This window comes from Epinephelus fuscoguttatus, linkage group LG22 (assembly GCF_011397635.1).
Source record: "Epinephelus fuscoguttatus linkage group LG22, E.fuscoguttatus.final_Chr_v1".
NCBI classification, from domain to species: Eukaryota; Metazoa; Chordata; class Actinopteri; order Perciformes; family Serranidae; genus Epinephelus; species Epinephelus fuscoguttatus.
In genome coordinates this window covers 16,399,473-16,416,862 of record NC_064773.1, presented here as the reverse complement: position 1 = coordinate 16,416,862, position 17,390 = coordinate 16,399,473, and the positions used below count along the sequence as shown (strand labels likewise).

General features: G+C 41.8%; 1 protein-coding gene across 2 annotated transcripts in view; it reads left to right on the top strand.

The window, feature by feature from the left end:
- Window positions 1-17,390, top strand: part of cacna1c (calcium channel, voltage-dependent, L type, alpha 1C subunit) — a 284,841-nt gene that overhangs the window by 249,024 nt on the left and 18,427 nt on the right. For both annotated transcript variants that reach the window (XM_049567500.1, XM_049567501.1), the window contains 15 exons: window positions 2,768-2,905; window positions 5,726-5,791; window positions 6,150-6,241; window positions 7,890-8,052; window positions 8,497-8,624; window positions 8,721-8,817; window positions 9,269-9,371; window positions 11,029-11,130; window positions 11,306-11,433; window positions 11,697-11,837; window positions 13,275-13,639; window positions 13,902-13,928; window positions 16,783-16,911; window positions 17,024-17,148; window positions 17,248-17,345. In XM_049567500.1, coding sequence (XP_049423457.1) covers window positions 2,768-2,905; window positions 5,726-5,791; window positions 6,150-6,241; window positions 7,890-8,052; window positions 8,497-8,624; window positions 8,721-8,817; window positions 9,269-9,371; window positions 11,029-11,130; window positions 11,306-11,433; window positions 11,697-11,837; window positions 13,275-13,639; window positions 13,902-13,928; window positions 16,783-16,911; window positions 17,024-17,148; window positions 17,248-17,345 — 1,902 coding nt within the window. The remainder of the gene's footprint in view (window positions 1-2,767; window positions 2,906-5,725; window positions 5,792-6,149; window positions 6,242-7,889; window positions 8,053-8,496; window positions 8,625-8,720; window positions 8,818-9,268; window positions 9,372-11,028; window positions 11,131-11,305; window positions 11,434-11,696; window positions 11,838-13,274; window positions 13,640-13,901; window positions 13,929-16,782; window positions 16,912-17,023; window positions 17,149-17,247; window positions 17,346-17,390) is intronic.

Genomic DNA, 17,390 nt, shown 5'->3' with positions numbered 1-17,390 from the left:
CCGCCTCCCTACCTCCTCCACCATCCCTCCATCCCTCCATCCTTCCATCCCTCCTGCTACGCCAACCATGGTATGATCCAAAACTTGTGGCTTCTCATTCGTCCTGTCGTCTCCCCCTCTGTCGCTCCTGCTGTCATCCTCTGCAGCATGTCGGGATTTTTATTCATGTAGCTGTTGTTCGTACTTTTACATGTTTAAATATAAATATATATATGTGTGTGTGTTTGGTGAAGGACACTGTATCGTGCAGGCCTAGTATAACTGGAGTCTTGTGACTTTCCTTGAGTGGCTATTGTTGTTGCCATGGTGCCCGCTGCCCCCCACCTCCTCCATGGCTTGCAACTTGCTCCCCCTTCCCTTATGGGTGTGGTATCTACAGTGCTTTGTCATGAGTGCAAGCCATCATGGTCACGCTATCACGCTGTCTCTCTTTATTTCACCGTTCTCCACTGGTCTGCTATCTATCTATCTGTCTATCTATCTATCTATCTATCTATCCATCCTCTCTACCTGTGAAGCAGTCTATTTGTTTTGATGTCTCTGAATAATTCAAACTATTCCTCATATTCAGACTCTGTCTCTCTGTCTCTCTCTGTTACACTTACTGTCACTGTACCTCTCCCGCTCACTGCCCCACTCTCTCAATGGTGCAATGGTCCCCACTGTGGTCCAGTTGTGGTATTACATGCAGTACAGAATTTTCACTCCTCAGAAGGATCTGTCATTTTCTGCATATCTGTCCATGGAGTTTGGGACAACTCATGTCTTGGGTTACTTGTCAACACCATAAAAAATGTGACACCTAGCTTTAGAAAGTAGCCAAACTGCACCCAGTGTTCCCAGAGATACAGATTAATCCAATCCATAAGGGGAATTTTCCAGTGTTTAATTTCTATAGAACATTTTTTGGAAACAACTCCAAGATGTGCTGCGTTGAAAAGTAACATGTGACATCTGTTATCCCAAACTGCAGTAAGATGTGTGGAGAATGGCTGGTTCTTTTCAGGAGCACACTGTGTTTTCTCTGTGGGATTAGCATAAAGAATTGATGGCCTCTTGGAAAAACACAAATGGCATGAGACCGGGTCGTATTTGATAAATCACAGGGAGGACAGATGTAGTGTGGAACTGTTGTGGTGTAAGTGCTGCATTTCTATGTGGTCAAGCTGCATACTGGTGAATTTTTGTGCAAGAGTTAAATGTTTTTGACAATTTTTGTAGCATTTTTGCACAATTGTTACTGCTGTTATGGTTGCTGATGGTTTGGTAGTTACACGAAGGCTTCACCGGATCCATCTGCCCCTGGCTGTATAACTGTGAATAATATACAGGGTCCTTAGCTGCTGTATTAACTGCATCATGCTTTACACAAATCCTGATGTTGCCTTTGTTTTTCCCCCTTTTTGTCCCTGAGAATGAGCAGCAGCAGCATGAATAAATAAATCTGTATTAGAATAGCACTCAGCAAGATGGCTGAATATTTCATCATGGAGTTATTTCCTGTGGATGAGTACTGGGACAATAGACAGTTAGAAAGCTACAGTGCCTCTCAAGCTTGTACTTCAGAGGTCTACTAAGGCATATTCTGAATAAACTGCAAGTTTTCAAAGTATACCAAATTATGGATGGCTAAAGTGCCTCAGGAGGGAAAATACTGCATGCTCATTGCAAGAGGCTCTGCAAATAAAAAGATTGCAGGGGTAAAAAACTGTTTATAGAGCATCCTTGTAAACAAAAAGTAAAGATGAAGAGATTAAGCACTCATGAAAAGTGTATTTTTGTACCTGGCAGTGGCTGCATTGAGCTGTAATATCTTTATCCACCTGAAAGTCATCTTTGGATTGTTCCTCCTGGTGGCCAGTTACTCTGTGACAGACAAACAATTAGACTGCCTGCATGATTTATTGAAAGAGGAATCTGCCTGCAGGCTAGGATACTTGTACTGTATCTGTTGTGAATTGTTATCAGTGATTTATGAAAGGGGTAGCGTCTATCGATGAGAATCTCTCTGGCCTGGTCTCTGCTATTAGACTTTTAGTCTGTACCAGTGCAGAATAACCAATGCTTTCAGCTTAGTGAAATGATTTACTTCAGGGGCTCCTAAGGTATTTAAATGCTTGTTTGTAAAATGTCATTGCAAGGCTGAATTAACCTGTAATAGGTTTTAGAAACAACACCCAGGAGTGTGTTCTTCACCTTGATTATGACAGTGTTGAGTTGATGTAGAAGTAACAGCAGAGTGCCGTGATTTAAGAATAGTAAAGATTAATGGAGTCATTTTTAGCTTTGATGGCTAGGCAATTTTCTTGTTGCATAGCTGGGCTTATCTTTTAAAGAGAGGTTGTGCAGGTGTATTTAGGAAGGTAATAGATGATCTTTGTTGCCAAGTGTTTTTTCCATGAAGCCAGAAAAATTAAGCATGATTGCCCGATTCTCTCCCAGATCTCTTTTGTCAGTTGATTTTGATGGGATTTTGTAGGACGCAAATTTCCATTTATTAACTCTGTGTATATGTGTGTGTGTGTGTGTATGTGTGTGCATGTGTGTGTGTGTGTGCGTGTACATATTTACACCCACATATATGTGGGTGGGAATATGTATTTGAATGTTACTTGTACGTCCGCATTTCTGCAAATGTCTGTGTGTATCTTCATCTTTACCTGTGTGTGTATGTGCGTGTGTGTTTCCCTATCCTTTACCTATCTGCATGTGTCCCCATGCGTCCTGTGTTTTTTTTTCTGAAAAAAACACCAAACCCCACCAAAAGGGACTGCAGAACTCTGAAGAGAACGCCAGGATCTCCATCACCTTCTTCCGACTGTTCCGCGTGATGAGGCTGGTGAAGCTGCTGTCTCGCGGGGAAGGGATTCGGACCCTGCTGTGGACCTTCATCAAATCCTTCCAAGTGAGGGGAGAACCGGACACAACATGCTAGTGCAGGGGGTTGGGTTTACACAGGACTGAAAGGGCGGAGGGAACGTGGAACTTTAGCCCTAATGTGACCCAGACTGGAGCCCTTTTTTTGGGTGGCATCGTACTGTTTTACCTACATTTCACTTTTTTACTGCATTTTTTCCGTATTAAAATGTAATGTAATCCACTAGATTCAGTCAACAAGGTGATTATCTCCTTAATTAATCCAGAATGGACAAGTTTAAGTTTGTTAACATGCTAGCCAGCAAATTGAAAGTAAACCACGGCCCTAGATTCACTCTCGTTTGGCGTTTCACGTTGCTATATCTGCATTTTTTGGCGCTGTGTCTCCTGAATACATGCCACCACACCTAAGCACTGTGGGGCTACTCACCCATAAATGCCCCAAACACACAGAACAAGATTAAAATAAGAAAATGCAGGCAGAGGGCACATAGACTGCCACAAATCTGAGTCACATGGGGATAAAAATATCTTTGTTCTTGTGTAAATCCAGCCTGGTGGAGTCTCACAAGCCACCTTTCCTTTCCTTGCCTCCTCCCTCCTTGTCTCCACCTCCTATTTTTGCAAGAAATCGTAAAGATTGGGACATCGAATATCTTAGTCTAGGTGGCAAAGGAGGAAAAGGAGGAGGGATGGTGTGAGGTAACGGAGAGGAGGTTTAGGAGTCTTGTTGCAGAGGCAGGGAGGGATGTTGGGAAAACAGGCAGGAAATCAAGAACCTTAACCATCAATCTATTTTCTCCTCTTGCCTTCTCATCTCTCCTCTTCTTTCTCCACTTCTACTTATACTCTCCTCTCCCTCCAAACACCCTACTACTAACCCCTGAAAGCTCACCATTCCCCGTAGGCGGGTTAAGCAGTAGATAAGTTTAACGAAGCACTCCACCAAAAAATGAAATCATTTGATTAGAGTTATGAGGAAATGAAAATAATCTGTTCTCTCTCTTGTGTTAATTGAGACGGGCCTCTTCATGTTAGAGCAATATTAAATACTGGTGATACAGCAAAAACTAATCTCTGATTTAAAATAAGTAGTGCTCATGAAGATGTTACTGTACTTAAAGGGTAATGTCAGCATTTTTCAACCTGGATCTACCTATTTTTCCGTGTTTATGTGACTAATTCTGGAACAACAGTTTTTGGAACTGCCCCAGTACTGAGCCAGAGCGCTTCAGCCATGTGCGTATCGTCTATTTAGTCCAATAAAAAGTGTTTGTTTTTGCCACTGACAGGCTCAGATTGTTAATACAAATGTCCTACAACATTATGAAAGTATCCCTACAGAGACAAACCTTTTTGTTGAAGAGTAAAATTGTTTTTGTTCAACCAGAAACAGACCCAAAATTGCTATCGCCAAAGGCACCAGACTCCATTCAGATAAACACTAATTTTAGCTTGGACAGAGACATATTTTCACATCTAATTGAGGAATTAAGGGTTAATTAAACCGTCAAAAGCCATCTTGGTTCATCTTTCCACTGTTCCAACAATCACAAACTCTGATTTGGTTTAAATACACCCTCAAATCACACAGTCAGATGAAAATATTGTGACTCTATACATGCTAAAATTGCTGTTTATTCTAATGAAGTCTGGTGGGTTTGGCAAAAGTGATTTTAGGGCTGTTTCTGGTTAAACAAAAGGGATCTTAATCTTTAACAGAGAGGTCTATCTCTGTAGGGATCCTTCCGATAATGTTGTCAGACTTACAATAACAATCTGAGCCTGTCAGTAGCAAAACAAGTACTTTTAATGGACGGTAATGGTCATATAGTAGCCTGTTTTGCGGCTGCCAGCTTCCACGCTCTTCTTTAATACTGGACCAGTTTAAAGTCACTTAAGGTGCGGACACACTAAACCGACATCAAAGAACTAGCAGCGACGAAAGCCAACTATGCGGCTAGTCTCTGAACCGGGGCTAGCTCAGAGACTAACCGCTCTCAGCTAGCCCCATGGGTGGGTCTGTCGGGCAGACTACTTTCACTACAGGCAGATTCACTCGCTACAGGGGTGAGGGAATAAAACCTGAACAGCCAATCAGAGTGATCTGTTTCACTGAGTAGCTCTGCTGCCAATTCAACGTGCTCAATCGGCCAAAAAGAAGCCGACGCCGTAGGGCAGACGGTGCAGGACACACCGCAAAAACTAGGCCGATAGACGCTCACCGACGTCCCGACTTTGGTCGACGACCGATCGTCGTAGGGCCTTAGACACAAATACAATGAAAAAATAGGATGCAGGTTGAAAAATACAGAATATTCCCTTTCACACAGGTACATTTTACACATAATGGAACTTTAACCCGTCATGATTTGGCCCTGTCCTCACAGTCACAGGGGTAATGTTAGCCAGGAGCTCAGTTCCACGCAGTCTCCCAGCTGTGTGAATGTAGAAGACATACCTGCTCTGGCCTTGTTTGGCTCATGCACAATACACTGGGACTGGTCTTCTGGCTAAAGTCAGAGAGCAGTTTGTATTTTGCTGAGGTTTTTCACTCCTAAGTCAGATGATTTGTCCTGGTTTGTTTTTGGTGTTGTGCCACACAGGGCTGCGGATCAATTCACTTTCATTTCATAAAGGAACAATACAGTTTTTATATTGCACCTGATAATTTGAAACACCAAGAAATAGATGTGTGAGGTTAATCAGCCCTTTTCAACATGAATTTCTTAAGTCATTTTCAGACTAACTGGATCTACGATGACTGAATGAAAGTGAATGGACTCCAGCCTTGGTGTAGGATAATACTGTCAACTACTTGTTACTAAAGTGTGTCTCTCCTCTTTAGGCTCTGCCCTACGTAGCTCTGCTTATAGTGATGCTATTCTTCATATACGCTGTCATCGGCATGCAGGTAAGCTGTTGTCCTGTCACCTTGTTTCCCTCCCTCTGTTGTGTTTTCTTCTCTCTCCCTCTCTCCTCCAGCTGGCCTCCATCCTGTGTCTGTCCTCCTGGAGTCTTGTCATCCAGAGTTCCTGTTCGGTCACGTCGTCCCTCTCTCCTCCACTTCTCTTCCTCCTCTAGCTGTTGCTAGTCTCTCCTCTTCCTCTCTCCATCTGTCCTCCTGTCCTTTTGAGTTTGTTTGTATCACTGATGATGAGAGGGACAGTGGCCTTTTAATTTTGATTGACCCAGAGAGCAGTCACTTCCACCTGTCAATGCTGACGTCATATCCTGTGTGTTGTGACTACTTCCTTCCCCCTACTGTGCAGATGTTTGGTAAGATAGCGCTGCGGGACCACACGCAGATCAACAGGAACAACAATTTCCAGACGTTCCCTCAGGCAGTGCTGCTGCTCTTCAGGTGAGGAAGATGATAATTCCTGTGATGTGACATCAACAACAGTAACTTTCTTTTCCCTCTATATTTTCTCTCTTCCATTTACTCTGAAAATCATTTTTTTATTTCACATTCGAGGTTACCACTGACATTTTAGGACAGCAGCGGGTTAATTAAATGCCAGGATTCTGTAAATGTCAAGATGTGAATTTAGCCGACCCTGTGACTCTGCACAGGAGCCAATGAGGGATAATGTTTTATCAGTTTGTACTGTGACATAGTGTTACTGCACCAAGAGTTAAAAAGCTCTCATTGTCTCACCTGTATGCTCATTAGTTAGATGATAATTGTTGTAAATTTGACTCTTATTCACCGTAAAATGTCTTGTTCCACTGAGGACGACACCTTTTTCAGTTGTCAGAGGAGTCCACTGATAATACATTTAATCTACCCGGATCCAGTGTCAGAGCCTCTCTGTCCTGTGTGGTTGTGATGATGGTAAGATTCCATGCAGGGGACAAAAAAAACAACACAGAAACTGGAAGGATAGATCAGATATGATCTATGGCAGCCATTCTATTATTTTTGTAGGCATTTATCTCACCATCTGTCGCCAAAGCCACCAGACTCTGTTTGAATAAAGAGTAACTTTATCATCTTAAAAAACACACTTCATTTGAGGTCAACGGAAACAAAAGTCGCATTAATCATCGTGGTTTGTCTTTTCAGTGTTCCAATAACCAACAACTGGTTTGGCTGAAGTAAACCCAGTATTCACCAGTCAGATGTAAAAATATGCTGGCTCTGCACACTCTACAATCAGGGTTTATTTAAATGGAGTCTGGTGGCTTTAGCGATAGCAATTTCACAGCTATTATTCTTACTCCTATCTTACTCTTTAACAAAAAGCTTTATCTCTGTAGTGATTTTTCCATAATACGGTGGTATAGTTTGGCAGCCACTTTACTACTTTTGTAAGTATTTTGCAGAAAAGTCCTAAAAGGCATCTTTTCTATTCGTTCATATTCTGTGTGCTGACCCCTTCATGGAATATATCATAGCAATGGGCTTCCATTCAGAGAGACAGGATACTTGGATACTTCATACTGCAGTGTCATTTAAATCCAGCAAACACTTCATAAATTAAAGCACCAAAAATGATCGCCTGGCAAAGCAGCAGCTGCAGAGTCAGAAAGCTCAATAGTACTGAAGTATTCAGAATGGAAGACAGATGTAGTTTGGACAACATCTTGTTCTCAAATTAAAGCAAATATAAAATCACATTTCTTTGCTGTTGCTCTGTAAATTCACCATCAAGATGTAATTATGATGTTGCTCTTTATGGCGTTCACACTAACACTGATGCATATGTGTGTGTGTTTTTGTTTATGTGTCTGCTCCTCTCTGTCTTTGTATCTATGTGCGTGTGCGTGTTTCTATATGCTTCTATTCCCGTATGCATACATGCACGCGTCCACGCGTCTGTATGTGTGTGTCAATGCATAAATGCACATGTGACTCCATGCTGGTGCATGGGCGCGCACATGCACACATCTATGCATGTATGCGTACCTCTAATGTATCCGTATATGTGCATATATCTTTGCATGCGTATCCGCGTCAATGTGTGTGCGTATTTGTGTGGGTGTGCGCATGCATGTCTATCTATCAGATGTGCAACAGGTGAGGCATGGCAGGAGATCATGCTGGCATGCTCGCCCAATCGGCCGTGTGAGAAAGGATCAACCAACGAGAACAACACAGGCAATGAGGACTGCGGCAGCCAGTTTGCCATCATTTACTTTGTCAGCTTCTACATGCTCTGTGCCTTTCTGGTGAGTGCAGAGAAATATTCTAACTGTAAATGTTCCTCTTTTAAACAGATTGAAAAACAGATTTGAGTTACAGTTATGACATATAATCAGTTACAGTTAGAGAAGATGGAAAAACACATGATTCCAGTATATGAAAAATCATATTACAGTCAAATGGTTGATAGATCTTGATACTGCTGGTTAATATGAAGCAGCAGCCAACAGGTGGTTAGCTTAGGGCAAAGACTATCTTCTCATCTAACTTTTAGCAAGCAGACAAACAAGCACATTTCACAAAATGATGAATTATTCCTTTAAAAGACAACTTTAAAGGTTACATTTTACATAAAATTTTACATTCAGTAGATTTTAGATTGATGTTACAGGTTATGATTTAAAACAGGTCATCTGTAACCACTTGTATTTTACTTGTGTAGTTTCTGACTGATTCCTGATTCTCCTCAGATCATCAACTTGTTTGTGGCCGTCATCATGGACAACTTCGACTACCTGACACGTGATTGGTCAATCCTGGGGCCGCATCATCTCGATGAATTCAAGAGGATCTGGGCTGAATATGACCCAGAAGCTAAGTAGGTTTACAGAGAATTAACAACATACGTCATTCATCATTCATCTCAGAGGTTGTGTGTTTAGTCACTATAATGTGACGTCTGTGCTGTTTCCAGGGGGAGGATAAAGCACCTGGATGTGGTGACTCTGCTGCGGAGAATCCAGCCTCCCCTCGGCTTTGGAAAGCTCTGTCCGCACAGGGTGGCGTGCAAGGTAAACAAACAAATGCCCGAACATGGTGTGAAGGCCGCAGAAAATATACAGAATATTTAATCTGGCTTCCAAATTCAAGTATTCAGAAATCATTCTGCTGTTCTTTTGGGGTAGAATTAACCACTCTATTTGCCAGGTGTGATTACATATACAGAAATTTGTCTTTGTGATATCAGTGTGATGACATATTGACAGCTCATAACACCTTCCACAGTGACTCAAATGGCACACCGACAACAGATCGCACAGGGAAAATATTTTAGATATTTAGACATTGATGTCTCTCTCGAGGAAAATTAATAGTGACCACAGTGTCAAACCACTGTCTGCTCATTTTCAACAAACTGTCAGCTGCCAATTGATGCTGGCAGCCGACAGTTTGCACGTAAAATGTACCTGTTTCATTTTAAAATGTTGTGTGATCAAAGAAAATGTTCTCTCTCTCATGTAGCGTCTGGTGTCGATGAACATGCCTCTGAACAGCGACGGAACGGTGATGTTCAACGCCACGCTGTTTGCCCTGGTCAGAACCGCACTCAGGATCAAGACAGAAGGTGACAGACACACACATGAACAGACACAGTAACACAGTTGTACAGGCACAAGGGTAATGAGGGAGGCACAAGTGCTGCTTTTTCACTTTACATACCCAGATGTATACACCTCCCAATCCCTGCAGCTCTCTCCTGGCACATAGGAGTCCTGGGATTCCTTATGTCAGACTCAGATTACACGATATGTTTGTCCGTTCCGACAGTCACTATGTCAGATGTCAGCGATTATGGAGTAAACTCTTGGTGTGACTTGGCCGACAGACATGACAGACTATACGTTAGTCCACAACCAATTATCACTGGTTGTCTTTTACGATGTGCATGATGTCATCAGAAACAGAATGGCAACTGAAGCAGTATGAATGTTACTGGCGGTACTGTGTTCGGAAAAGCCCCAGAAAGGAAGAAAATTAACATTCTTTGCAAGCTTGGTGCTAATGATAGTAATCAACGAGTTGCTGAAATGCCACTGCTCTTTCACACCAGCATTCTTCTTCCTTCGCTCTGTAGTGCCAGACCTTCCTGGAAACCTTAAAAAAGGCTTGAGTGTTGTTGCCATAACACCACAAGTTTTTCCTCACATTTCCACCTCACAATGTCGCTCGTCTTTGACTTTACCATGTTTACAGTTGTCCACGGCAGCCGATCACTCTGTGTTCCTACTGGTCAAAGCCATAGCTGTGATGTGTGTTGTGTGAGACAAAAAAAATGCAAACACACTAGTTTTACGGTCAGGACATCATGAGGCATCCCAAATGCAGCATTCGTTGTTGTACTATGACACACAACATGGGATAAAACGATTGATTATCGTGCACAACACTCATTGGCAATCACAATCCGAGCCAACACTGTTGAACGGCCGGGTCGGGCTATAGTCAGGCTGTTATCATGTAGTCTGAACTAGGTATAAAGTTCAATTTATGGTGGTGTCACTCAAAGGAAATGGCGTATTTCTGAAAGAAAAAATTCAGTTTCCTTTCATGTCGTGCACCTGGAGAATTTTGTCAGGTTTTTGGACACCGTCATATTTTGTCGCACAATGTGATTGGGAAGTCACGGCGACCCTCTCTGACACATCTGTTTGACTTCTGTCTGTTCAGGTGTTTGCTAAAAAAAAGGAACCAAAATTGCGTCTCCTCACCCATGTCCTGCATTTGTTGAACCAAAAGATATTTACCCTGTTGTACTCTTGTTTGGTTCGGGGGAGGCACTGACTACCTCTTTTTCTTGCATTCCTTGTCTACTCAGTAAAAATTTAAAATCTCTTTCTCTTCAATTAACTATCCAATTTGATCAAATTCCTATATTTTAAAAATACAAAACAAACAGCTGTGAGAAGGATACCAGTCTGGATGATATTATGCAACTAGACAATCCAGCTGGAGGACAGCGTCTGGATACCAGTGAGATGACTGAAAACTAACTCTGAAGCATAAATTGAAATGTCACGCTGCTTTTTAATTTCTGTCGAGCAACACTCATGAAGTGTCAAGTACTCTACCATAAATCAAGATTCAGACTCCATTGTTAAATGCACAATATACTGTCCCATAGACACAAATACAGATGCACTTGTGCTGAGGCTTGAACACTGGACAACTGTGAAAATGCTACTTTAAACCTTATGGTATGTCCAATGTTTGTGTTTGTGCAGGTAACCTGGAGCAGGCCAATGAGGAACTGAGGGCAATAGTGAAGAAGATCTGGAAGAGAACCAGCATGAAGCTCTTGGATCAAGTGGTGCCCCCTGCTGGAGGTATATATACTTTGCAACACAGTTTCATATTCAAGAGTTTAGCTTTAAACAATATATTTTATTATTGTTACCAAAACCTCAGCAGCATCACTTGCAACATCTTTTCTGAAACGTACTGCAAGGCATTATTTTAAGCATTAACCTGCTGTGTCTGTAATATTTTTATTTCTTGCAGATGATGAGGTAACAGTCGGGAAGTTCTACGCTACCTTCCTCATCCAGGAATATTTCCGCAAGTTTAAGAAGAGGAAAGAACAAGGGCTGGTGGCCAAGGTGGCTCCCAAAACTGCCCTCTCTCTGCAGGTACACAAACACACAGATTCAGAGGTTAGATTTTTCAGATTGTGATTTTGATGTATCCCGAGGTGATTAAAGAAATGTGAGAGGGGATATAGCGTGCAGCATATAGTAGGCTTCTTGTTATGAATTAACTGTAGAAAGAAATAAAGTAAGTGTTTTGTGTGAGAATAGATTTCTTACTTCAGGGTTCTGACCTCAAAATAAACATGTCGGTCAGTGTGTTATTCCATAAGTGCAACACTTCAGGGTGTTTGGTCTGTGTGTAGGCGGGCCTGCGGACACTGCATGACATCGGTCCAGAGATTCGGAGGGCCATCTCTGGAGACCTGACTGTGGAGGAGGAGCTGGATAAAGGCCTGAAGGAGCCGGTGTCGGCTGCATCCGAGGACGATATCTTCAGGGTAAAGGTCGGATACACACACCCTCACTCACTCTCCAGAGAGAGAGGGCGAGAGAGAGAGAGCGAGAGATGATCAGCGTCCAGCTTGAAGCCATATTACTGCTCCATGCACATACACAGACATGCCTGCATGTGCTCAGAGGTTCATTTAAAAACCTTCATTGTCCACCACATAGCTTGGCTACCAACCCATCACTGCAAATGCTGAGCTAAATTTGAATAATTGGTCGTATACATTTCAAAAACACATCTAGTGGCCGCAAATTGCAAAATACGAACACAAGGTATTTTTACATTAGATATTTTTTTTGAGCACTGCATCTTTAAGCCTCTGACCAAAGCTACACTGACACACGTCTCAATGGTGAGTTACGCTTATTATCAGCCTCCATTGTCAAAGTCATTGCCACATTCATGCACTTTGTTCTGTTTAGTGCTGTATTTGTTACTTTAACACAAAGTGCAAGGGCGTAGAATTGGGTAGAGACACTAGGGACATGTCCCAACCAATATCCTACGACAACTGAACTATCCTTAATAGTTTATTTTTGTAATATTACAACTTTTTTTCTCAAAATATTACAACTTACATTTCAACTCAGATATGTGGGATGTGTTTCGACTGCACAGAAAGTTGTGAATATGAGCAGAAATCTGACTGAAACACGTATTAGCTATGAAAGACCAAGTGGTTGTACAGTAATTGAAATTAATTAATTTATCATTAATGTGAATAGGTGCCACATGCACATCTTAAGAGGTTACCTCCCTAAACAAAAGAAACAAAAGAAAAGAGAAGACTAAATCATACCTTCATTTTTACTGACAAAGCAGGGATAACATTAAATTAGGAGAGTTGATCTACAGGGGAATAAATATGTTAAAGCAATACAGAATGCCTGAGAGCCTTACTGCATTATATTCTAATATATATTTATAATTTAAATTGTTATCTGCACCATAAATTGGTGCATAAAAAAATCACCAAAATGCAGAGAATGTGTTTGACGCTCAAAATTTCCCAGTGGAGGATCCCCAAACACCCCGCTTAATATGTTTCCCCATCAGTGTTGAAATAAAACATATGCCCATGGTACAGGATGTGGACTGAAGTAAGAGGTTTTAAATCTTTTTTAACAGCACATTTTAATTTAAAGAGATTTTAGCCCCAGATTTGATGCCTGATTCATTCGGTTTCATGATCATTCTGCTCCCATATTAAATGTTTAAACTGTTAATAATAGAATTTGAAAATGCGTCATAAATATAACCTGTCCTCGGTTTGTGACACAAGGCCTTTGCTTTGCACTTCCATCTTGGCTGAGTAAAGTTTTGTTACTGCTAGAAGTGAGTGTGACTTTAGTACCTCTGAGTGTTTGAGTGTAGTGAAGACGAAAGATATTTTGACTTAAACATTTAAATTTTGTCTCCTCTCACCCCACAGCGTACGGGTGGGTTGTTCAGCAACCACGTCAACTACTACAACCAGAGCGATGGCCGCAGTTCCTTCCCGCAGTCCTTCACCACCCAGCGTCCCCTGCACATCAGCCAGAAGGGCTCCCCTTGTGAAGGAGAGAGCCCGTCCCACGAGAAACTCATGGACTCGACCACTTTCACCCCTTCCTCGTACTCCTCATCAGGCTCCAATGCTAACATCAACAATGCCAACAACACGGGCATGGTCGGGGTGGCGACCCAGGGCATCAGTCGATTCCCAAGCCCGTCCATAAGCACTGTGGACGGGCACACAGGACAGCCGCTCACCCCCATCCTGCTGCCAAGATCTGCATGGTGCTTTCCTCCGAAGAGGTGAGTGTCGGCCAGACAGCAGGTTACATCTGTGTCTTATCAAGTGTTTAACATTTTTTTCTTTTATTGAATTGGTGATTTGGAGTGTTTTTGAACTGAGGCAAAAATTATTAGTCTGTCTCTTTTACTTCCTGACCATCGTCACAGATGTTTAGCTTGCCAGTAAACTTAACAGTTTGGACATAAATGGGTCTTCTATTTTCTTCACTTTCTTTTTCCTTCCTCCTCTTTTTTCCTGTCTTTTGTCTCTGGTGGCAAGCAGGACGTGTTTTTATGACACCCTCATGCGGTATGTTGCCAGGGGACAGAGAGAGAAAGTGTGTGCGTGTGTGTGTGTGCGTGTGTGTGTGTGTGTGGTGTTTGTCTCCTAACTGCGTGCAATAAGGTTTCATAATGCTACATAAAAATGGCAGAGTGCTATAGTAAGACCTGTTGCTATGCACATAATGGTTTAGTTGCCAGGCTCTCTGCTGCTCCTATAAAATCTGCTATCAAAGCCGTGGATAGGCTGTTTGGTGCAATGTGGCCAAACGTTTCCTATCCTCTTATTGCTGCTGTTCTCTGCTGTGTTATGGCAGGTCTGGGTTAGATACAATGTCTGCTCTTTGTCCGTAGCTTTGCTCTTTGTGCTATGATATTCAGGGTCCCCAGAGGATGATTTCTTTTGATTTTAGTGACACCATCACATTTTATTTAGCACCAAAATAGTACACAAAAGTATAAGCTCTCAAAAGACAGATATTTACACACATGCTTCCCACACAATGACCGTTTTACATTTTAGACACATGATACTCTTTTCTCAGTGTTACACAAGAAATGACATAATCTAACATCCATTTAATTTTAATAATCTCCATGGCCTCCCCATTAGCACCATTCTTGGGACAAATTTTGTAGTTTCAGCCTTAGTATTGGGCAGACCATGAAAATGTGAGTGTATGGGAACAAGAACAACAATTTTTGAAGGTGGTCCAGTATGTACTGAGAGTGCTGCAGGTGTCAGATGTGAAAAAGATTTTAATGTGCATTGTGTTTTTATGCATTTGTGCACTGTCAGTTTACATCAACTTTAAATGTGTTCACCACTGACAGGCTCAGATTGTTGTTATTGTTGTTGAAATAGTAAGATCCTTTTTGTTTAACCAGAAACAGCCCCGAAATCACTATCGCCCAAGCCCCAGTTTCCATTTAAAATAACTAATTTTATCATCATAAAACACTCTTCCTTCAAAGTCAACAGAAATAAAATAAAATTTAAAAAAATATCTGGTTTGTCAGTCTACTGTTAAAACAATTTCCAACTCTTGTAAACTCTTTGTTCACCCAGTTAGATGTGAAAATATAGTACATGCTAAAATTCTTGTTTATTTAAATGGAGTCTGGTGGGTTTTGAGAAAGCAATTTAGGGAGCTGTTTCTGGTTAAACAAAAAAGGATCGTACTCTTTGATAAAAACCTCTGTCTCTGTAGGAACACTTATAATAATCTGAGCCCGTCAGTGGCAAAAACAAGCACCTTAGTGGACGTACTTCGAGGATACACGTTGTCCTGTGTGGTTAGATTGCTGCCTGTTTTGTGGCTGCTGGCTGAAGCCCTCTGCTCAGTACCGGACCAATTAAATTGTTGTATCCATTATTTACTTAGACACAAATACATGGGAGAATAGGCTCCAGGTTAGCCTTTAACATGTTGGACAGTCTTTAGAAACGTTGCAGCTACCAGGTGTTGGCTAGCAGGGCTTTAGACTAGGTCAGCCTGCTAGTAGTGAATGGGGTCCTCTGAAGATTAAGATCCTCAGTAAGGAACAGCTCACTCATAGTTAATTAGAGAGGGGAGTTAACTTGTTCACTTTTCCTATGTAGAGACAGTAAGTGATTTAGAATTACGTGCTCTGTTACAAAGCAAAGTGCAAGCCTTCTGATTCACTCTGTGTCTCTTTGGATTTGCTTGACTTAAGGACAGGGTAACATCCACCCAGCTGCCAAGCGGAGTGAGCTTGATCACACTCATTGAGAACAGTCTCAGTCAGGTTTTAATCAAATGCTGTTCTAACCCAGAGTTTGCTGTGGAGCAGCTTAAATAGCTATGGATTAAAGGGACATCTTAACATTTAGAAATTTGACTTACTTTATCTTCACCAGGCAGTTTTGAGGAAATGTGTGCTGGTGCTTGAAACAACAAATATTTATTTGTGATTCTTAGTGTTCATCATTAAAAATAATGGGTCCTTCTGACTGCAGGCTCAGCTGTTTGTGATGACTCTTGGTTTTAATTTAAAACACAACCATTAACAGATGGTTTTGGGGAGCAGACTTGTTGCACCGCTTAAGCAAACTCTCTGGAGAAGAAGAAAAGATTAAGCTTCAAATGTCAGGATGTCTCCTTAAAGCTTAAGTCTGGAGTATGAAACAGATGTGGACAGATAGGGTGACAAGACATCTTTGGAATACAAAGAATACAACTTAATACAGATTATATGCACAGTGTAAGCTTGTCTCTCAGAGAGGAATCACACACAACCAAGATTTCAGTTAAAAGTTTTCTGCTGATACGGTTTTATGCAGGTTAATGTACTGTAGGTATTGCGTCCACTTCTTAAGAGGCGAGTAGAAGAGACAGCATCTGATTGCAGGACTTTATTGGCCTTCATTTTAAATGATGAGAGCAGCATAAAAAGTACCTGTTTAATTTCCCAGTCGGCCTACATTAAAATACTGGTCTCCAAGTATTAGCAGTTACGAGCCATTATCTTGTCCGTCCTAATCTTTGTTTTTTAAAGATGTCTGCACCTCAGTCACGCTATCTGTTTCTCATATTCCAGTTGTTGCCTTTTGATGCTTTTTACTGTTTGCTTTAACAAAATAGTTCCCACCTGCTCTTCCTCTTTCTTTTCCTCCAGCCTTTTCTTCTTCTCCTCCCTCCTCTTCCCTTTTCCTACGTGCCTCAGTGGGTTTCTCAGTCTCTCTTCCAAATCTCTCCTGAGTTTTTTGCTAATGAGCTGCTTCTTTTTTGTCCGTGTGTCTATGTGTACATCTGTCTGCCTATTTTGTCTACTTGTTTTTTTTTGTCATCTGTGGTCTGTGTGTTGTTCATTTTGTTTGTTTGTTTGTTTGGGTCGTGTGCTTTGTTGTTTGTCGGTAGCTCGGACTCAAGTGACAGCCGCTTGCCAATCATCCGAAGAGGCGAGGGGTCAACAGAGGAGACATACGATGAGAGCTATGGCGACGACAGGGAGTACCATGAGGACGACCACTCGCTCTCCTCTGACATGTACTGCTGAAACAAATACCCTCATTAATTTAGTTTTTATCTCTCATAATTTAATTGTTTTGGGGTGTGTCCTTCAATAACTCTTCTTTGTGTGGCTGTGTGTGCTCATCAGGCTGGTGTATCATGATGAAACATGTAAGCAGTTGGCTCCCATGGAGGAAGGAGAGGATGTAGAAGAGAGAAGAGGAGGAGGGTGGCAGTCTCCGAGGAGAGTCTTCCTCTGCCCCACAACTCTGGGTGAGGAAACATCTCTATTGGTACAGCGTCTTAATATTTCTTTTTATATTTTACTCATGTTTACATGTTGTGTGTTTGCATATTCGTTCTGTGTGTCAGGGAGGAGATCGTCCTTCCATCTGGAGTGTCTAAGGAGACAGTCAAGGCCAGACATCTCCCAGAAGACGGCTGTACCGCTACACCTTGTACATCATCAGGTAGTCGATGCCCACAAAATAAACACAAGCCTGCTCTCACACTTG